General features: G+C 41.0%; 1 protein-coding gene across 3 annotated transcripts in view; it reads left to right on the top strand.

The window, feature by feature from the left end:
- Window positions 1-23,667, top strand: part of fbxw4 (F-box and WD repeat domain containing 4) — an 82,527-nt gene that overhangs the window by 53,554 nt on the left and 5,306 nt on the right. For all 3 annotated transcript variants that reach the window (XM_044214668.1, XM_044214667.1, XM_044214669.1), the window contains one exon: window positions 22,563-22,703. In XM_044214668.1, coding sequence (XP_044070603.1) covers window positions 22,563-22,703 — 141 coding nt within the window. The remainder of the gene's footprint in view (window positions 1-22,562; window positions 22,704-23,667) is intronic.

The following is a 23,667-nucleotide window of genomic DNA, read 5'->3' as shown; positions in this document are numbered from 1 at the left end:
TGCCAGTTAACATCTGGAAGTATTACTCCCATTTTACTAGTGAACCATGATTTGTTTGCACGATCTGACTGGAATCACTGAGTGTTAATAGCTTAAAATGTAAAAGTTACTCACAGAGCTACTCTTGAAGAAATTAGCAGTACCTTCCCCAAAAATAACCCTAAGCCTCTGTGAGACAGGGCAGCATATTTATCTAGTAGTAATAGTAATAGTAATCTGCATGGCAGAGAATACACCACTCATTTAGCTAAAATGGTGTACATTAACATAACTTAATAATAATAACTTCAGTCCCTCCAACAACAACAACTAGTTTTACCCAATTTACCCACTTTTGTCTATGGCAGTAAGTAGGCTAACAGTTGACCAGTGAAACTTCGTTTCTTAAGATGTGCATCAAGTTTGGACAGACAGCACATCAAAAAATTCGAAAAGAAGTCAGATTGTATAGAGTCTTTGAGAAAATGACCCTACTTCTCACTTTTTTGATTTGATTTATTACCTCAGTAAACATTCTCCTAATGAGTTTATGCTCTCAGTCGCTAGTTTCAAGTCATCAATACAGCATGATGTTCATTTTGTGAATTATGGTCCCGTTTAGAGTAAAACAGACGATAAAGCAGGGTATGCTTTAGGGCATGGCTACCTTGTGATCCACAAGTCGCTACCACGGCGACCTGTCAATCAAGATAGAGGCGATGCATATCCTCCCCAGCTCCACCCTCTCGTCCAAATATGGTCACTTCTGGTTCCCAAAACCCAAGATGGCGGCGGCCAAAATGCCAAACTTGAGGCTTCAAAACGGTAGTTCACAAACCAGTGGAGGTCCACTTCTTATATACAGTCTACGCTCACGGCGCAGACTCAGAAATTCTTGCTAATCTAGTTTACAGCCGGGCATTTCTCGCGTACACAAAATCCACATACTGTGCAGCTGGAACGCACTGCATACTCAATTTGACATCATACGTAATATGAATATTAAGTTAGTATGCGATTCCGAACACAGCCACAGACTGAGGATGTGAAGAGAACATGTTGGTTGTTTTTTTTCATCATTAAGCAAGCTCTGATCATGCCCACACAAGCTGAGTGAATTAGCTAATTGGAAGCTGGCAAAGTGCTGCAGTATTGATGAGGGTGTGGGGTCCAGGCTAAAAACCTATGTATATAAGTCTGTCTAACTCAAAGATGCTAGTGAAAACAATGATCCCTTCATAATAGTACAATATACTAAGAGTGGTTAATTAATGCCATCAATAGAACAGCCAACTGATATTATATTTACATTTCATCATCAATGTCATTCATCACTGTATCAGTAAAATCCTGGTGGCAGCAGCCTGAGCAGCACAGAGACAGACAGACAGACAGACAGACAGACAGACAGGTGAGTGAGCTCTGATGTCGCAGTGAAATGTCTGGCTGGAAGTTCATGAGCGGATTAAAAAATAAATACAAGGGGAAGTTTCTGAGATTAAAGATGAATGTCATTAGTGTTGGAGCATTGCTGTGTTTCTGTCATGATGCACCATTTTATTAACTGCAGGAAACCTTTGAGTTGTGGAGTCAAATCAACACACTGAAAGTCGGAATTTGAAGATTTACAGCAGACACTTTTTTCTTATAACATTTATTGTGAAAATCTATCATATCTAAAATTTTAATTAATCATTATAGTCTCAGATTTATATTGACAAAATAATATGTAAAATATCTGTTTAAAATCACAGAAAAATTCACATATATCTGTAAGTCATATAGGCAAATACATACTGAATGAAGTAAACAGTTTGTGGAATCAGGCTATTCGTGTGTATATGGAAGACAAAAAGAATTAGGCTATAGAGCAAGGGCACACGTTCACAATATTAGCCGTCCGCCAACGAATGTCCCTGCCAAATTCAAAACCAAACCTCTGCTCCTGATTTCACCGTCTCATCTAGCTGGCTTCCTTGTAGACTGAGCCACCCTGCTCTTCCTCCTCTTTCTCCTCTCGTTCTGTCATTTCAACCAAACCTTGTCTCAGTAGGGTGGAGTGCTCATCATAGTCATCATCATCAACTCCTGTTAGAAAATTCTTTTGCGCTCATACACTTGTGTCTTTCTGTAGCTGCATGTGCATTCACATATTCTATGTACTACATTCAGTGAAAACACTGAAAGCACAGTACATGCTGTTTGTGGACCCAGTTCAGCTAAGTCCTGTGCATTATGTGTTAAACGCATACATGGATCCATGACTGCATCCGTGCATGAACGCAGCAACAGTGTGGCCTTCATCGATGCAAAAAGCAAGTGAAGAACAGGTTTGAGAACGTGGAACACACTAGACTTAAGCAGGGAGCAATGAGGGGCCTCTGAAAATTCCTGTCTCTGAAAGGCGAGGCTTAAACCTGATACATCCCTGCCAAGGCTGCTGTAATTCCCAGATTTACCTGGGCCAATTAAAACAGGCCGACGCCACACAACAGCGGGCTGGACACAAAAAGCTGGTTCCTGCTCCCAAATGGTCTGGAAATCTGAGGAGGGGAGAAGACAGGAGACACACAGGGAGAGTGACGGAAGGGATGGGTATGCAGGTTATTCTGGAGGTTGCAGGTGTAGCAGACCTAGATAATGTGTCCTCTGAAGCCCAAGGGATTTGTTTTTCTCCCTGGCCAGACGTAAAAAACTATCCCCCCTGGAAATGTATTTATGGTGGAACAAAATGTTCACAAAACCATAGTGAAATCTTTGAAAAGTATCCCATGTTATTATTACTGTATCAGTTCATACTTAAAGATACGCTAAAGAGAGCAGGTAAGAAGGTTACAATCAATACAATCTAATTGGAGTTTGAATTAAAAGAGAATAGTTGTATGCAAGTTTGAACAAATCTGCCTAAATTTGACTCGCCAGAGTGGGTTTGGCTCTCTGACAGCTCTCAGTAGAATGATCATGGTTAGAGGCATATTTAGAGAAAGCTGCATTAAATATTCAGAAAGTTAACCTGTCCTTGCTCATGTCACTTTTTCAATATTTACCCAAGACAGTATTTTCCAAAGTGCTTCGATTAGTTTAAACGCAGTGATAAAAACTTAATGTTAATGAATGTAATTTTAGGGGACAGGGTTGATCTTGGTAGGTTCAGTACAGAGAGAAAGAGACTGAAGTAAATGTATTACTCAATTATTATCTCTTATTGTCAAAGAAAGTCCACTCAGTTTGATAAACTATAAAAAAAACTATATCCAGCTTTACTAGGGATGGGACGATAGAAGATTTTATCGCGGATCGCAATAAAAAACACTCGAGATGAGTTGATCGTGGGGAATTTCCATTATCATAATAATCGTGAATTGGGATCATCGTGACTTGAAAAAGCTGACTAGCTGGCTAACATACAGGCCTGTATTGATTTCCTTTATTTTGAATTGTCACACTTTCCAGTCATTCCAGGCAGGGGGGCCTTATGATTGATGATTGATGATGATATGATTGATATGATTATTTAAGATTGATTGTTTTTCACTAAAAAGATGTGTCCTCTGTGATGCAAGAAAATTATTTGTTTCTTAACAAAATGTAAGGTAAAGTGATTCAGTATGTTTTAGTGCCATTTTAAGAGTTTTAAGCATATCTTGATGATTATCGGGATAAGATCATAAATCACAATTATTTGGCCAGGATACTCGTGACATAAAATGTTCATATCCTTACATACAGCATGTGAGCAAATAGTAATTAAATAAGTCCCAATTAACATGTTGTCCTTCTGTGCCTGGGCCCTGTCAGACATTATAAAACAGGCAGCAGGATGCTCTGAAAAAGGTTGTCATTGATGGGAAAATGGGCAGGTGTCCCTCACTCTCGATGGTCATGAATTAAGGCTTCAACAGTAAAGTAAGTTTTAAAATCCATCAGTGATGCAGCCTGTGAGAGAAGTGAGAACTCTTCCTTCATATCATTGCTGTTGAACTGTTCTGCAACAGTGACAGGACTCACTCTGTGGGCCAGATACTAAATATCACACGAGCATTGTGGGCTGTTCCTGCAACGGTGTGGTCATGTTTGAAAAAAGTTAAAATCATAACACAGACATCTATGTCTGAATGCCAAAAAGACATTTCTGTAAGAGACAGATGAAGTCAGCAATGTTACATCTTCCAGTTTCTGATCAGCTGAAGCCTGTCAATAGGGTGGTTTAGAAGACCTGCCAATAATCTATTACAGCGGTCTGTCATTGCATCATTACAAGTCAATTCAATTCAATTCAGTTTTATTTATATAGCAAAAATTCACAACAGAAGTTATCTCACTGCACTTTTCCTATAGAGCAGGTCTAGACCGTACTCTTTATAATATTATTTACAGAGACCCAACAAATCCCACCATGAGCAAGCATTTGGCCACAGTGGCAAGGAAAAACTTCCTTTAAGAGGCAGAAGCCAGACTCAATGGTGGGCGGCCATCTGCTGCTGCCGTGTTAGGTTTTGAGAGAGAGGGAGAGGGAGGGAGGGGAGGGGTTTGGGTAAGGGGATAGGGTTTGGGAGGCACAATGCAAAGACCATGTAGAATTTTTATTTTATTTTTTTTATATAGTAGAATAGTAATTATAGTGTTAATATAGAAAGGGCAATGTTTGTCAAATTAAAGAATATCGTCTTAGCTGCGGTACTGATGTGGGTTTTGAATCCAAATTGACCCCTAAACTCTCCACTGACATAGTGCATCATGCCTGGTCTTTGGCCCAACTAAGAGAATTTCCATCTTATCTTCATCTACCTTTAAAAAGTTGTTGCTCGTCCAAATATTAATGGCAGATAGGCAGGTTCATTGTTGTCAAAGCCTGAGGGTGAAATGGCTTTGCTATCACCCTTACATGAGTCCCTGAATACAGTCACCTTGAGTGTCTCACACAGACACACACAGTCCCCCGCTGAGATTTTCCACCTGATAAACAGCTGAGAGCAGCGTAGCTGTGTGTGGGCACAGTCAGATGGGTGCAGGGTGAGGGTGATCAGGGCGCATTGTTCATATGTACTGTTATCGTGTACACTGAAGCTTACTGCTTTAATCTGCACTCACGCTGCTGTCACGTCCGAGCACTATAGATGTGTTTGTCTTTTTACTCGTTAGCAGGGGCACAGGCCGGGGGGGACAAAGGGGTGGAGGGGCCCACGAAAATTGCTTGTAATAATAATTTTAAAATCATTATCACACCAAATCTAATAGGGCGTCTAAAAATAGTAATGGTTGAATAATCAGGCTGAGAGAGCTTTCTCTAATTATAAAAAGCACGTCCTTTTGCACAAAATGAAAGATGAAGGGATCAACACTTAAACCTGAATATGCAGTTAGGCTACTGCCATTTTTGTGTAGGGGAGTAGGCGAGGCTGGGCAGAACGGGGAAAGGTTTTGTTAAATGAACATTTCGTGTTGCTGCTTGATGCACGAGAGGGGAGGGGGACATGTGCGCAGCCTGGGCAATAATCAATAGTCTAAACAAAAATAGTTATAGTATAGTTCTGATCGCGGGTAGTGGTGGGTAAATACAAAGGTAATTACAAAATATAACGGCAGGCAGCAAACCTTTTTGCTCTCAACAAAAGGAAGCAGCTCGATCGGCCAAACTTGAAGCCGTGAGCAGCAACGAGCAAAGTCACTTCAGCTTGTTTAATTCTGTTTGGAAGAGTGAGACCAATCAAACACTTCATCATCACAAAGCCTGCAGCGTTTCAATAATTGCGTACTCAAAGTTCCGCCATTCGTCCCCTTTTCATCGGATTTGAACAAAACTCGGTGTATACGTTCCGGAGATATTGCTGCATGTCTTCAGTGAGTTTAATCTGGATTGCTCAAAGGCATCTTGAGGTATGAGCATATATGTGATAGGCCACGCCCACTTGCTCAATCAATATGAAACCTCTGGTTAATTCTCGTCCCCAGAGCATGCATGCCAAATTTGGTAAAATCTGTCCACCGGGTCAAAATTCTATTAATTTTACTGTTTTTCACATTATGCAAATTAGCAAAAAAATCATCATGGCGGACTTTTATGGTCCAAGAGGCTTTTTTGTAGAGCACATTGAGCTTGTGTCAGAAATCAAAGTTTATCAGACTTACAGTGTGAGGGGCGTGACCTTTCCAAAATTGCATTTTTGGGCCTTAATTACAGCGCCATGTGGCCGACGGGGCTCATATTTCTGTGGAAGCACATGCACATCATTTCCAGTTATTGGGCCAAGTATCATGTTTCTAGCTCGTTCCATCTCACGGCAATTTGAGCATTTGCAGCAGACAAATAATAATAATAATAAACCGGCACAAAGTCAATAGTGTTCAACATTTCATACAGGGTATGTCTGTAGGTTTTATTGTATTGTAGTGTCCATGCCTGCTGCTTTCCCATCATGCTTGCATTTAGCTGGGTTACTATTGTATTGACGTGTGAGAAAGATGAATATAGCAGATATTTACAAAGTGTGGCATTTCTACTGCATCATTTCCATTAGACATTCAGGTACTTGCAGTATTTATTCTTGAGTGGTTCTAATGTGAAAAGTATATTCATTTAGCAAAACATTAATAATGTACACTATACCGACTTATCATATAGTCTAGACTAAAGTTAACCTTAATATGCCGAATGTGGCTATGATCAACTCGTTATGAACTCCTGAAGCTGCTGGATAACAAGCAGGTCATTTAAATCGGCTGTGCTGGAGCAGGGAGAGGTCTGAAACATGCGGGAGCGGGGCTCCAGGAGAGCTTTGGGAAACGCTGCTTTAATCTAACATGAAGCCTGTTTCATACAGAGGATGATGGAGGTGAAGAGAGCTACATGATAAAGTCAAAGTAAGACAAAATACATTTTCTCGAGCTTTATTTTCACAATGGGATGAAAGCAATGAGTTGTGTGCTGCCACTGTAGTAGTTACACCCATTACAACCCCCCTTCACACACACGCATGCACACACAGAAGATTGATTTAAAAAATGTGGGTGTCTATTAATGTGATTTGGAACAGAGGAAATATTGAAACAATGAAAAAGCATCATGTGCTGCCATGATGTGAAAATTATTACTGCTCACTTTAAAAACAGACCTTTAAAATATAATAGCTTTCTTGTAGCAGCTCTTAAGTGCAAACTTAAACATGTGGCTCTTAGCATGAAAACAAACCTTAACCTTAACAAACATCATGAATATATCAAATGGGTTCCATTCCTAAAGCAGACAAATGTTACTTGTAATTCTCTGCATTTTACATAATAATCACTAATGATGCAGCTTAGATTCTAAAATGAAAATCCATTACACTACATTTCAATATGTACTTTACTTAACACCAACAATGATAACTTATGATACTGCATGGACTACTGTAGCACACTATGCGTCCTTACTGCAGTTGATTGTTGAGGTGTGTATAGGCGAGTATAGGTAGTCATAATGTATTATAATTCATTATAAGTCATATCTATGTTTTATGACTGTTGATGTAGTGCACCATAAAGCATTATGAATGCATTAGAATTCACTATGAATGCCCCATAACGCACTATAGATGTGGACGTCTTCATAGAAAGTGTTAGCACAATGTTAGAAGAAAACTCCATTGTGTGCTGGAGCACTAAGACTTCTCTTCATCGGGAGAGGCCCAAAGCAGGACACAAACGGATGTCGACACGGGTGTCCACATACTTATGGTCACATTATGGCCAGAAAGGTAAAGACTGTGAGGTGATACAAAGTCAGTAATAACATGCTGATGTATGATGACCGTTGAACAAATACATGATCAGTATTTTTCATTTTTCTCAAACTGAAAGTTGTTCTAAAATATTTTATGGTTAAGAATTTGTTATACAAATATCTGAATAGATTTCTTGATATGCTAATACCCTTTAATTTGAAATGAATACCTCATATGTTAATGTCTCAGTTGTAAGGAATAATAACTTGCACGCACTTGTAAACACACTGGCTCACCCTCAGTTCCTGTAAAACCTTCAGACGCTGCAGATGCCTTCTCCTCCCATGACACACCCTCCAGCAGCACCCACCAGCATGAGCCTCAAGCCCTGTGCATTAGCACGACTGCATGTCCCTTTGATTCATTCGATCCATCCGAGCCGAAACATAAAGAAGACACTGTTACACCTGCAGCACCAAACCACGGCCAGAAAAACAGCTGCTGCCACAGCCAGATCACAGAAAAGAGACCGCAAGCTTCCAGGAAGGATTCCAGCAGTCACTTCCTGTCTCTGAGGAACATAGTGGTAGAAATGTTTACAGGTTGAAGGACATACACCTGAGTCCTGACTGTTTTTGTCAAAGAAGAAATGTTATTTTTGACATGCTGTATTACACGTTGTCAGTAGGGCTCGTCATTTACATTAAGACTGCAATTTGAAAGAGTGCAATTTTTAAATCCGAAGAGACATAATAACTTTAATGTCTTGACCGGTGGAAGATCCTTCAAACAGCTGAAGCTGTTTTCATGTAGAAACATGTTTGATGACTGGCACCAGCTCATCTTGTGTAATACTAGAATGTAGACAACCAACACAGGCCTGGACTGAACTTTTTTTTAATAATCGCAGTTTAGATCCCAATCACAATATAGAAAAATTGCAATTAGATATTTTTCTCAAACAGTCCTAGTTGATGCTTTCCGTGATTATTCTACACTTGAATCATCGTTTTCTTTTGGTTAGCACCAACAGGCCACCTGCAGGTCGAAAAACCTGTATGGTAACTCTTAAAAAGGACGGGGGTCATGAAGCCCAGGCTCCTACTGAGCTCCGGTGGCTTTGATTTTAATTTCACTTAACACTTTTTCTTTTTCCCTCCGCAATTAATTAAAGTCTTTTTTCCATCTCGACGGCACAAAGAGGTCTTATGATCAGCCATATAGAGGGGGATCCCACACAAGTGGCGCCATTGGAGCAGCACCCCAACTTTTCACACTGGCTTCGCTCATGGCTAAACACAGAGGGGGAAAGCATCAAAGAGAAAGGACCCTGACCATCGCTCCCATGATTCCCCTCTGTTCCTTTGCAGAAAGGGAGCCCTCTTTTTTTCTTTTTCTTTTTTTTACAATCAAATGGCCCGGCTAGGATTCCTGACATTCCTGATCTGAAAAGATCGGGGTGAAATGTCTGCGTCGGGGTAGACGCTCTGTTATACAAATTGCAACAGTATTGTCTTTGCAGAGCACGCGTGTATGTGACATTTTGAAAGTGGTCATTGTTGACGGGTCCCGGCGGCCAGCGCCCCTCCTCTCCACTGTCTCCGGCAGAAAGGTGCTGCAGCGAGCTCAGAGGTGCAGGCTGACTTGGCTGGACGCGCAGCAGGTTGCATGGCTCCCCTCTGTTTGTTTTACCAAGTAAAAACCTCAGCAGGGCTTCTTTTCTCTACCTGTCTGAGAGCCTGTTTCCCAGTGCGTCCCCAGGCTCCTGTTTAGAGCTCAGACTTAACTTTACAAATTCTGTCACAAAAACACACACACACTGCATTTCTTTAGCTGTCCCCACACTAAAGGATAATGCCCTTAGCTTCTTCTGTTGTTTTTCAACATTGTCAATTCATTAATGATTCCTTTCACAACTTGTGTGTGTGTGTGTGTGGCCCCTAAAGCCAACCTGACTCCTGCAGTGAGACCAGACAGGCTGAAATCAGGACTTAGACCCTGTATGTCACACAGCCAGTAGCCGCTTCATAACAATCACTAAGTCTGTGCCCCCTAGGGCCACCAGTCTACCCATCTCACAAAGTAGCTGCCGCGCTGCAGCTCTAACCGCTTCGTTTTCAAGTCCTTTCTCTCAAAAAACGATGATTTCCATTTGGATCTTTGTCATTTTCGAGCTTAAAGCATCATTCTCATTGGGGTTAATAATAATAAAAATAAAGTTTTATCTATCTTGTCTTCATCAGGGTGGTATCTGACTGTTTGCAGTTTCTTAGTAGATCAATTGGGCATGTGACCCGTGATTGTAATGTTTTGTGTACCTAGTATTTATGGTGATTTATAAGTCCCATGAGTAACACTCGCTTCAGTGACTCAGGTCGAGGAACTTAGTAACACTGCTACAGCGAAGCGCTGCACGAGCAGTGAGACGATCTAAACCACTTTATTTGGTACTGACTGGATGATCTGGAGACCCTCGGGCTGAATGCGGTCGGTGAGATAAAAGAACCGTGGGAACGGAGCGTAAAAAAATCATGTCTTTGATGAATATAACTAACATCAGTCATTTGATTTTATATCTAAATTTCAGGAGTTACATTAATTAAAGGTTTATTAAACTAACACCATTCCTCCCCTCATGAACGTTATTTACGTGCAAAATTAGCCTCAGCATGTTTAACTTTAATGGGCACAAATGTCCCCCAAAAAGCAAGTTCCTTTTTTAAGGTTAACCAAAGTGTCAGTAACAGCTGAGCTGTTCCGTTAAATCCTAACATTCATCATCTCTGACATTAGTGCAAGATTAATATTTATTGAATTTCACACCATCTCCATCCTTCCCCCTTTTCACGAGTGGATCAGGAGTGAGTTATTTTTGTATGGGTCATTATATTATGGACAGTATATATGGGGTAAATTAGCCACAGCGTGTCCACCGGATTAGTTTGTCTGTGAATGTCATTCATCACTGTATCAGTAAAATCCTGGTGGCAGCAGCCTGAGCAGCACAGAGACAGACAGACAGACAGACAGACAGACAGGTGAGTGAGCTCTGATGTCGCAGTGAAATGTCTGGCTGGAAGTTCATGAGCGGATTAAAAAATAAATACAAGGGGAAGTTTCTGAGATTAAAGATGAATGTCATTAGTGTTGGAGCATTGCTGTGTTTCTGTCATGATGCACCATTTTATTAACTGCAGGAAACCTTTGAGTTGTGGAGTCAAATCAACACACTGAAAGTCGGACAGTTACAGAGTTGCCTTTAAATCGAAAACAGTCCACATAATACAAGTCCTGTTTTGGCCTAGTTATGAAAGCAAATACAAATTGCATTAAGCAACTGTTTTGCATCAACTTCTTTGTATATGTGTGTGTACATGCATATAGGTAAATGCACTCACACAAATGTGCATATTGGTCAACAGAGAAAAATGTCCCCGCCATGTTAAAACCAAACCACCAGACTGTACCAAGACACCTCGTGGCTGGAGCACTGGACACAGAAATGGTTTGTTGGAAGGGATGCACAAACGATTTGTGATTGCTCCTTCGGAGGTTGAATGCACTATTGTTGCTTTGGACAAAAGGGTGTGCTAAATGAATGCAATAGTAATCATTTCATATGTACTTGCAAGTAGAGTTAGTCTTGGCTAAGTATAAATGGAACGTGAGAAGCTTGAACTGCACTGCAGGATCTAATGAGAGAAAGGCTGCACCTGTCTAAATTGACTGTTTATTTACTTCATATTTAAGAATATGCCGTTTTTGCTGTCTTTTAATACCAATGGAGCGTTACTGACACTGACATCAGTGGGAGTTTTTTTTCTTTTTGACCATATGGTGATGTTTAACACAATAATATTTACTGTAAGAATTAGGGCTAATTAGACACCATTTAATGTATGCATTTTCAAAATAAATGACAAAAACGTCATCTGCTTTTATTTGTTTGTTTTTCCCGTACCAAAGATGTACTGATCCATGACCCCAAAACTGAGGTGCATCACGAACTACACCCCCACTGTTACCAAAGTCCACATGCAGTATGGCATTACTCAGTTTCCACGACTTTAACAGTGTCTGACACAAGCCCCTCTGTGATGTTTCCAGCTTACAGCCTATGATGGTGGCTTCTCCTAACCATCGCACACAGACGGTGTGCGATGGTTATGACTCAGCCAGTCAGCTATGTTTTAGAGTCATCCATGTGACACTTTCCAGTCAGGCATGCTCGAGGCCAGACTAAGGTATTCAACATTATGACCTAGACAAGCAATAGAAAGGATGGTCAGATCAGAACACTGCGCCGCTGCTCACTAACAGATACAGTCATTTGGACAGATTATATGCTTATGCCTCCATCCTGTAATCACACGCGGCCCATAAAAACCAGTGACCTACCAATTTGAGAATCCCTGCTGTTTTGCACTGTGCACCAGCTCATCGCGTGGTGCTATTACTGGCTTTAAGATCCGTGCACAGATGTCAGGTTCATTTTATGGAAACCTAGCTTTTATTTTCCTCTCACATTTGGGTGTTTGTAACAGTTTTTTCAGAGCAGCGTAAGATTGTAATCTTCTTGTTTGAAGGATTTCAGAGGGTCGGGTTATGAATTGATGATGAGTGCTGGTGCTGTGATGGAGACATCATTATTTAGTTATGAATGAACAGGCTCGTATTCCTTTGGCTTGAATGAGTTTCTTTTTGTGTGGCATGTGCTAAGCTCCTTGGCTTTAGTGGTAAGGGGAAAATGAGGGGTCACTACCCCACACAGACACAAACTCAGCCTCATCACAGACTCCCCATTGGCTCTGGCTTAGTCATGAGACCCTGGCAATGAGAAAGCTCTCACCCAATAAGGCGCCCTGTGGGGAAAGCCCTGGTCCAATAAGAAGGCCCCCTGGGGTAAGGCTGGGGGATTACCAGTCCGAGCCTGCGGATTGAGCTCCAGGGCAAGGGAGGGGGGCACGAGTCGAAGCACAGGGCTGCTTGGTCACCAAGGCCAGTGGCCTCCTTTAAATGGTTGCTACGGGGCAGGTATCAAACGTGCGAGAGTCGCACACAGTCACGGTCGTGGAGGGTATTAAATGGCAACAAAGAGACAGTTATTCTGCAATAATCCGCCCTGCTGAGTGCAAGTTATTCTCCAATAATCAAGAGGCGAGGAGCAAGCAGGACAGAGCTGTGATCACAAGAGCATGGTGCTGCATGGAGCTCGTCTCACGCACACACACACACACACACACACACACACAGGTCACACCACATCAACCCAGACACACAAACTTATTTATTTTATTTAGTTATCACTTGTACATACACACAATGTATGTATGTCCCCAGCCCCATGTTCACTAATCCAGGCCCAGTGACACACAAACAACACTGTAATTGTTGACGGAAAATACTTGAAACCTGAAATGCGGTAATAAAGCAGCAATGACAGCAATGACAACAGTCGTAATAATAACAACATGAAATAATTGTGCTTATCTGGCCTACGTAAATTTACCTCAGTTCATCAGAGTATATGGTTTTTTATATTTTAAAGTATTTGATCAAATGTGTCCAGGCTTTTGTGCAGGCTTTCACCCAGTGTGTGGCGGGATAGGATCGAGTGGTCTGTGCGTCTGAACTGGAAGAAGCATGTATTGATGACAAATTTAGCAATTTGGGCAATTTGACAATACAGTATATACTGTGAGACTATATCAATTTGTATCAATGTTTCTTGATTTGTCAATTATTTAATTCACAAAACAGACATTCCCATTTTATCCATAAACAGTTTCTCATTTGATTTTCAGGAAAATGTACTATATCACAATATATATTGCCCAGTTCTACATGAATATTTGTTCTAATTAGTGCTGTGTGATTAATTCACTTGATTAAAATTTTTTGTAATGTGAAAAATAAATTATGGATTCAAGTTGTTAACAGGTGCACAAATGATAGTATAATATGGGTTTATACTCGACACAAGGGGTTAACAGGAGTCCCACAGTAGCAACCTACTCTAGGTTGTGATTTACCACAACACTTGAAGGTTGTCTAGATGGATGGGTGACTAGATGGAAGTCGAGCATGTTTTCAGTGGGTGTCGGGCTCCGCCAGGGTCGTCCCTTGTCACCAATTTTGTTTTGTTCTCTGTGATCTTCATGAGGAGGATCTCAAAGCACAGCTGGGAGGAAGAGAGTGTCTGCTTTGAGGACCTCAGAATTACTTCTCTGCTCTTTGCAGATGATGTGGTTCTGTTGGCTTCATCAGACTGTGACCTTCAGTATGCACAGGGGTGGTTTGCAGTCAAGTGTGAAGCAGTCGGGAAAATGGTATTGCTTTCTCCGGGTTGCAAGTTAGTCACTGCCCCAACTATGGGAGTACAAGTATTTCTGGGTCTTGTTCACAAGTGAGGGTAAAATGGTACATGCCGTCGACAGGTGGGTTGGTGTGGCATCAGCAGTAATACAGGCATTGTGCCAGACCGTTATGGTGAAGAAGGAGCTGAGCCTAAAAGCAAAGCTCTCAATTTACCAGTCAATGTACATTCCAACAAGCGGCCAAAATGAGTTTCCTCAGTGTTAATTTTGACGCTTACTGAAAATTGGAGTTAGTTTAAAGTCACATTTTAGTCTTTTTTGTTTTGTTTTGTTTTAGTCACAATTTAGTCAGTGGAACTCAACGATGTTTTAGTCATAATTTCTTAGACAGTTTCATCATACTGTAATGGATTTTGCTGGCTGTAAAAATTCCAATTAGAAGTAAGCATGAACTGTGTTTAGTCATCTAGGCCATACTTACCATACTTTTTTAATATCATATAAAAATAAATGCCTAAAGTGTGTTTTAAAAAGTGCAATACAATCACATTTCCTTTATTTTCTGCATATATCTACAACACAACAATCCTTTATGGCCTCTGCATGCTTGGTTGCGCAAAAAATCTCATCCGACATTGTTGATGTTACAGATATTATAGTAATCAAATTATCGGCCACTTGCAACAGTGACACACGTGTGCATGTGCTCGTGCCCATTGCTCCAAAATACACATTTTTATCTTTCCCTAACCCTAACTAAGTGGTTTTTGTGCCTAAACCTATCCAGACCTTACAGTATTGTCACACCAGATTTTAAGGGCAAAAGACAACGGAGGTAGCCTAATCGGAATGCCTCACCATAAATAATGGCAGTGCGTCATTAGTGGTTATCAGACACTGATAATGTCTATTACCTGCCAAAACCTTTTATATATTACTGTGGTCTTCTGCTAAATTCTGCATCATGTTTCACTCCGATTTAATAAATTAGCGGTTAAAAAATGTGTAAACTGCATTGTTAAGGTAGACGAGCATTATCTGGGAAAAATCTCATTTATTTACTTAACATGGCGCTAAAATGAATACCGAATTATGTTAAAGAGGCTTGGTTACGTAACCAAGGCACACATTTGTGCGAGCGTGCCCAAGTACAGGGACTGCCTGTGCTAGTGGTGTGAACACTAACACTCACTCGGGGCTCCGAGTCCAGGTAGTCACCAAACTACAAGGACTACTAGCTGCATGGCTAACTGAGCTAACTAGCAGCTAGCGGTTACTTTAAAGATACTTTTAAATCTGTCCATCAGTAAACTCCGTTAATCACCAAGAGTTGAGGCAGAGCAGCCAATGGACATCAGAGGGAAAACCAGAAAATATTTTCTCCATAAAATATCATCCAGTTTCAACAAAATCAGTGAATAAAGTTATAAAAGTTGTGTGTTTCTGTACAGTAAGCAGTGAGGCCCGGCCCCCAGAAACAGGTTGTATCATTTTTCCAACCTAATTCTTGTCTCATTTGTGGTCTGATAAGCAGTAAATTAATCCGATTCAGTGCCTCATAATCGCTATTTTCCTAGCTAAGTTACTGCAGCTGTCATAGCAGTCAAGCACACCAGCAAGACAAAGTGGCAGTGTGCGGCTCACAGCACTGGGTGTATAAATACTGGTTACAGCGGCTCTCTGCCTCTCAGCAGGCTTCCGGGAAGTTGGCCAATCAGGAAAGTGGGCTTTTAGGGAGGGGGGCCTTAAAGAGACAGGAGCTAAAACGGCTTGTTGAATCAAGCAAAGCTACTGTGGAATCCCTAAATAAAAATATAGAGTTGGAAATGTGCATAATAGGTCCTCTTTAAATGTTCACCGAATGAGTTTGTGTCTCTTTATGAGTGGTAAGAAATCATAAATTATCTTTTAAGGAGTCGATGTTTATCGTAAGTTCAACTCCGTTAAATTTAACAATACGTTAATGGAGCGAGGCAAGCTTATTGCTAACGCACCCTGAATCCAGGCCTACTAACATTACATGTTGTCCTAAAAGGGAATTAACATATATACATGTTATCGAATCAATCAACATACATAATTGATGTTTACCTTGGCAGACACTGCGGGATGGTGTGTCGTCAGGTGTCTTTTCAAATTGGTTGTGTTTTTTCTGCCTATCTTGAATCCACTAGGCACTCCATCCTCATACGGTTTGAATATAAGAAAAATGTATCTGCAGGTTGTCTCTCCTCTTTCTTCCCACCTGACAGGCCACTGGTAAAGATAAGGCACTCATCATTTGAGAGGCCAGCTGCCAGCAGCAGCTAATGATTTCGTTCATCTTTTTAAGCTAGCTAACTTTATTAGTTAGGCTCTGACAAGGTTAGCCTGTTCACATTAGTTATACTGGAATTAGCATTTGTACGGGCACCGGACTTGTACCGAGCAGGAAAAAAACCTCATCCAATGAGAAAGATGCATGGAGGCAGTGAGAATTTGTACTTGCACTTGCAGATAAATTATTGGTTAGAAAGGAAAACAACCAATGCTTTGAGATGGCTACTGTGATCTAAAATTAAGTTATTCACCCAAACAGAGCCAACTATTTCCAAGTTTGTATCTCTGCAGACCGGAGACTTTGAGAGGGAGTGGTAACTGTCAATCATTTTTTAATTTGGCCAGTCAGAGGCCGACAATCTACTATCAGTCAAAAACTAATTTCACCAATACGCCACCTGAACCAGTTGTCAATCACTTTTGAATTCAGCAAATCACTTCACAGTATTATAAGGGGGGCAAACAAACAACTCAGGCTCCATCCATCGTTTGTTTTATATGGACAACTTTTCAACTAGCTTATCAACTCCTTGATCATAACAGAATATAGTAACTTTCACCACTGCTCATTTTAGAAAGGCCACCGCAAGAAAATGTGTTCTTTGATTAGATTATCAAACGGACAATGGATCATAGATGTTTGTTTCTGGCTTCCAGCATTAGCTAGCGAGCCTTCATTTTCCCAGGATTGTCCCGGTGGGTGGAGAAGGGTCCAATTGCAGTCCTCCCTCCTGAAGCCACTGGTTCTGCGAGCCAATGGGGTTTGAGAATGCATATTAGGGTTCCACTGTATGACGTAGGCTACGAAAACTTTCACTTATTTCACCTTAGCAGTCCACCAAAATCTGTTTCTGAACAAATTTGAGATGAGAAATAATAATAGTAGCAAGGAGGAGGAGGAGGTGGAAGAGGTGGAGATTGTCATCATCCAAACCATCCAAAATAAACAATCTTCACTCATATTAGATCTACAAGGCCTAATTTAAAAGTGTATTCCGGCTTTCATAAGGCAAGGTCACTAATGCACTGCCGGTTTCCACTGCTTTTTTAGCCTGTTAGCCTTCTACTATAATAAGTTAGCTAACATTAGCTTGCAGTTTACTGCATACAGCCTGTGGTAGCTCATTAGCGGCCAGCATCTAGCTTTCCAACAAAACTTGCAACGTGAGCAGTGGTGAAATTTATTATATTCTGTTATGATCAAAAGTTGTCTACTTCCACTTAAAAATGTTGATTAAAAACATTGCTGTCTGCTTTGACTAGAGCTGAAAATTTCTGGATCTATACATTGAGAAATGAGGTAAGTTTGTTTCTTTATGTCGACCACCCCCTTCTCCTATGAGAAGGATGATTAGCCAAATTAAAAAATGATTGACAAGACATGCGTCTGCGTTGTGTGTGCCCACCAGAGGCTCATTCGACGTGTGGATCTTAAATGATTTTAAGCTGGCTGTCAACTCGACATGGTTTACCGGACTGCCTCCACTGTTGCTAGCTCAGCTAGGTTTGTGCTAGGTTTAAGCTTTTAGCATGTTTATAGATTTCATTGTGGATTTTAAGCTTTCAGCACTTTTACGGACTAACTGCAAGTATGATGGCTGAGTGTGGATTTTGCCACCTTACCGTCTCAAAGTTGAAGAAAAGTATCGCTTGTCTGGAAGCCGAGCTCAGAGAAAAAGACAAGCTCATCCTGGAGTTCCCCACTATCGCCTCTGCCCAGGCAAAACACCTTGCAGTCCTCAGCTCCTCTGGCTGCGGCAACTGGAATGCGACCATCCCATCTCACTCCCCTGACTACTCCACTCCAGTACTGGACAATGATCCCACTCTTGGAGCATGAAGCTGTTTCGGCTAAGCCTGAAGATTCGTGGCTCCTCACGGCTCAAAGCAATGGCCATTTCTACTCCTTGCCGAACCCCAGTGAATGCACGGTTGCTCGTCAGCGGGGGTGGTGAGAAGGCTCTGGTGAGTTCGACTCCACGTCAACCACAGCACTGGACAGGTTGACGCACCATGTCTGTCGAGGAGCGCCGGCCTCCCACTCCTTCACTTGTGCTCATATGGCCCACTCCCGGTCATATTTGCTATTATTTATCACACCCCTAAACCAGTTGGCTCCTTCTTGTTGGAACTCCCTGAGTTTTTATCCAGTCTTGTTTTAAATTATGATAGAATTGTTCTTTGTGATGATTTTAATATTCATGTTGATGACTCTTCTAATGCCCTTGCTGCTGATTTTTTTAATATCACTAACTCTTTTACCTTTCAGCAACATGCGTCTGGACAAACTCATTCCCATGGCCTCACTTTAGATCTAGTCTTTAGTCTGGGTCTGAGAATACCATCTGTGGAAATCAGGGACATGTTTGTATCTGATCACCTATGCATTGTTTTTAACTGTGAATTACAGGCTGCTAGTACTGAAGTATCCCGCTCTAAGTACACATGCGTCCTTAATGAGCATAGTGCGTCAAGATTCTGTATACTGTTCAATTCCCCTGGCAGGGTGTTTCCTAACTCCTCCAACACCAACGATTTGGTTGATTCTGCTATGAAAAATAAATCAAACCCAAAGACTAGAAAACAGCTATGGTTAAATGACAGTATCCGAAGCTGTAAAAGGAAATGCAGAAGAGCAGAACGCAGATGGAAGAAATCAGGTCTCCAGGTCCACTTTGTGGCCATGAAAGAGTTATTACGCCTTTATAATAGGATGGTGAAGGATGCAAGAACATGTCATTTCTCTGCACTTATTTCTGCCCATCAGCACAACCCCAGATTCCTATTTAAGACTGTGGATCAGTTAGTTAACCCTGCCTCTCCTTGTGCCCCTGCTGATTGTGATGCTGATTGTGAAAAGTTTCTTTTGTACTATGCTGGAAAGGTGGAGTTAATACGATTCTTTGAGCAATTTATCTGCTGTTACTCTACTAGGTTTTTATTGGAAGTTATGGATTGTATTACGCCTCATTTGCTATCTATTTTGAATAGCTCGCTGTCAACTGGCTGTGTCCCAGACTACTTTAAAACCGCTTGTGTCCAACCAGTCCTAAAAAATCCTTGATCCCACCCTCCTTGATAACTATTGTCCGCTCACCAAACTGCCCTGTATTTCCAAGGTTCTCAGATAAATTGTATGGTAAATGGACTATACTTATATAGCGCCTTTCTAGTCTTCTCCGACTACTCAAGGCGCTTCAACTACATATCACATTCACCCCATTCAAACATTGATGGCAGCCAATTGCTCATGAGTTGAAAAAAAGTAATGCATTCACACACACACACACTCTGAAGGTACAGCCCTCGGGAGCAATTTGGGGTCCAGTGTCTTGTCCAATGACACTTCGACATGTGGGCTGGGGGAAGCCAGGACTGAACCGCTGACCCGCTCTATCACCAAGCCACAGTGTATCTAAGCAGCTTCTTGCTGCTGTGGAAAATAATAATATCTTTTGAAAAGTTCCAATCTGGTTTTCGTCAGCACCACAGCACTGAGACAGCCCTTCTCAAAGTCACTAATGACCTTTTAATGAATGCCGACGCAGGCATGTGTTCAGTTCTTGTGCTGCTGAACTTAAGTGCTGCCTTTGACACAATTGATCATGGCATTCTTCTAGACAGACTGAGGCACTGGGTGGGCATATCTGGTACTGCACTAGACTGGTTCTCATCTTATCTGTCCAATAGGAAATTCTTCATGTCATCATTTTCCCAAATCAACTATGGTGTGCCTCCTGGTTCAATTCTAGGACCAATACTGTTCTCCTTATATATGCTCCCCTTGGGTGATGTCATCCACAGACATGGGATTTCTTTTCATTGGTATGCGGATGACACATAGTTGTACGCCCCTGTCAAGCCCACTGACCTTAGTACGCTGAGTTCTCTGCAGGACTGCTTGTCTGACATAAAAAATTGGATGTCGATAAATTTTCTTCAGCTCAACTCAAATAAAACAAAAATCCTTGTTATTGGGTCCCAACACATCTCTTAACAAATACTGCCATCTACTGGCTACCTGTCACAACATATCAAGCCTGTTTCAAGTCCTGTTTGATAGCAATTTATGTTTTGAGCAACTTATCACTAAGCTTGTCCAATCATGTTTTTATCACCTCAGAAATATTGCAAAAATACGATCTATTTTAAATCTTAGTGATGCAGAAACTGTTGTACATGCTTTTATCTCCTCACGCCTCGATTATTGTAACAACCTGTTCACTTGTCTTAATCAAGAAACTTTGACACGACTGCAGACTGTACAGAACTCAGCAGCTTGGCTTTTAACCAGGACCAAGAGGCACAATCACATCACACCTGTTTTAGCCTCTTTACATTGGCTCCCTGTTTGTTTTAGGATTGATTTTAAGATCTTATTGATTACTTTAAAGGCTCTTCATGGGCTGGCTACAGATTATATTTTAGACCTTTAAATCCCTTATGAACCTTCACATAGTTTGAGATCTTCAGGCAGGGGTCTTCTGTCTGTTCCTGAGTCCAGCATGAAAACAAAGGGGGGCAGAGTTTTTGCCACCTTGGCCCCGAGGCTCTAGAACAACTTGCCCAAAGAAATTAGGTTGTCTGAGTCAGTGTCATCTTTTAAGTCTCTTCTCAAAATGCATTTTTATCGGAAAGCATATCCTGATTTTACCTGAGCTGCCTGTGTTTTTTATTGGTTTTTATGTATTTTATCTTTCACTGTGGTATTTTATTTTCTCTCTGTGAAGCACTTTGTACTTTGATAAGTGCTCTATAAATACAGTTTATTATTATTATTATTATTATTATTATTATTATTATTATTATAACTGTTTCAGGCAGTGTATTGGTGAAATAATTTTTTGACTGACTAGATTGTAAGCCTCTGATTGGCCAAATTAAAAAATGATTGACAGTTACCCCTCTCATTCAAAGTCTCCGGTCTACAGAGATATGCTACTCACTAATTCGTCTCATCTTTACTCGTAAGGGCATAATGAACAGAGATTTCGTCGTAATTTTTGTTGTCAATATTTTTTCATTTACGTTGTCATTACAATTTAGTCATGAAATAAAAGGACATCAACGAATACGTATCGTCAAGATTTTTATTGACAAAATTGACACTGATCAGGATGCCTCCTTTGCACCTCCCCTTGGAGGTTTTCCAAGCACATCCAACTTGTAAGAGACCCTGGATTACACCCAGAATATGCTGGAAGGATTACATATCTCATCTGACTTGGGAACGCCAGACACATTGCTGGGGAGAGGGAAGTCTGGACTACCTTGCTTAGCTTGTTCCCACTACGACCCGAGCACCGGGTAAGCAGCAGAAAATGGAATGGTAGATGGACATAGCATGCGTGATCAGCCGTAATTATATTCCCCACAGTAAATGTGTGTACAATCATTGTAGGTACTGTGTGATACAAGTGAGGTCTGCTTTGTCTCGGTACTGAAAATGGGAGTATTCTGTGCAGTCGCCGTAATCATGTTCTTTCATTCACTCTGACAGAGAGCGGGAGTCACAGGTAGCAGAAGGTTTGCAGTTGAAATGGCTTCACTAGATATCAACTTTCTTGTGTTGTATTGACTTGCTACAGTCTCCACCGCCATCACAAACTTGTAGGAGAAAACACAAGCAGCCCATGCTGACCACTCACAGTTGTCCCCATGTGGTCTCTCTGTAGTTGCCTATGCCCAGTGGTGGAGCTATGTAGCTGCATAGCAGCTAACCCCTTAACCAGTCTCACCAATTAAATAGTTATGTATAGTTTTAGGTTAAAGATATTCAAAGGTTGGGGCAAATATGCTGAACACTTCAAGGCTCATTGATAGGGTACGTCAGTCCTACTGAGGGAAAATACCATATCATCATCAACCTGCCCCCCATGGCTGATTGCCAAGCAAGAGTTTTCTTACACGTACATTCAGCACATAATGAAATAAAAGAGCCATTCAGCAAAGTGTCACATTGGGGAGAAAAACACAGTGAAATACATTTTAAATTAAGCCAAACTGCAGAATGATATATATATTCAATCACTTATTTATTTCACTGTCCATTGATGATGAATGAAATTAAAAGAATTTTGTCACATTTATTCCTTCATTCTCCACATTTCATATGTGATGAATTCACATATAGGCATATGTGCTTTTTGGTCATGTCACATGTGAATTATCATATTCCACTTGAAAACACAAATTTCACATGTACATTTCTCATCTCTTTTCATCCTCCTTCGTCCCCCACCAGGTCAGAGTGTGTGTGCAGTCTGGGCTCACAGTTTCGTCGCGGGGCTGGTGTGTTGGACATGGTGTTTGAGTCTCCGTTCCAGCTCTTCACCTGCGGCTATGATACTTTCATTCGACTGTGGGACCTCCGACTCAGCCCACGGTACGCCCCATCTCTCTTTTGTCAGGTTCAACTTGAACAGTCAGTGCACCTTAGGATTTTATCTTGTGACCTTAAATACACATTACAATCTGTAAGTATGCAGCAATAAAACTATTTTAACCAATGGCCCTAATATATTTTCAGCTACACTGTATGTCGGTGAATGTAGGATCTGTTTAGTGACACCTACCGTGCATCTACTTTACAATGCTTCAGACCTTTACCACAACATGCTTGAGACCAAAGGTCCCATTGAGGACACTGTCCTCAGTATTTCGTCTGAGAATTTGGAGTCTTAGCAACCTTGGGGGAGTTCCGTAGTCTACATCCTACAGTTATAAACTTACACATGATGGGTTTTTGTTTTTCTTTGGCTGATTCCAATATTTTAGACTCAATCTGTTAAATTTGACTACTTTTAGGCCAACAAAAGTCATTAATTAAGTAAAAAAAAAAAAGGTAAAGTTTTCTGAAGAACACTGTAAACAGTCAAATGTTTGCTTGTGAGATGTTGTTTGGGATTGCAATTTAAGTTGAAGCACTTAAAGCAGTTGAAGTGTAAGCATTTAAAAGGAGTTGAGGTGTCATTTGAAGTGTAATCAAGAAAGACAAATTTGTTAGTTTCTACTTCCAGCCCAGTAGGCAGTTGAATTGTCAGTTCGTATGTTAACTATGCAAGTAGTTGAACTAATAGTTGAACAGTAGGAGCTGAAAGCAGGTGAACTGTCAGCTGATGTGTAAGAGGTGAAAGCAGCTGAAATGTCAGTTGAATTGCAAAAGATAAAAACATTAAAAGTGAAAGCAGTTGCGCTTCACTGAAAGTAGTATTTCTAAAATCCTGTCTATGGTGTAGCTTCAGACCACAATACAGTTGACTGAAACTCCAAACACTTGAACTTATCATTGTGATTTCTTGACCAAATGGAAGGATTTCCTTAAATTACACCCCTAATACAAGTATTTA

Source organism: Siniperca chuatsi, linkage group LG11 (assembly GCF_020085105.1).
Source record: "Siniperca chuatsi isolate FFG_IHB_CAS linkage group LG11, ASM2008510v1, whole genome shotgun sequence".
Lineage (NCBI taxonomy): Eukaryota > Metazoa > Chordata > Actinopteri > Centrarchiformes > Sinipercidae > Siniperca > Siniperca chuatsi.
Note: the sequence above shows the minus strand (reverse complement) of the source record. Positions and strands in the feature narration are given on the sequence as shown.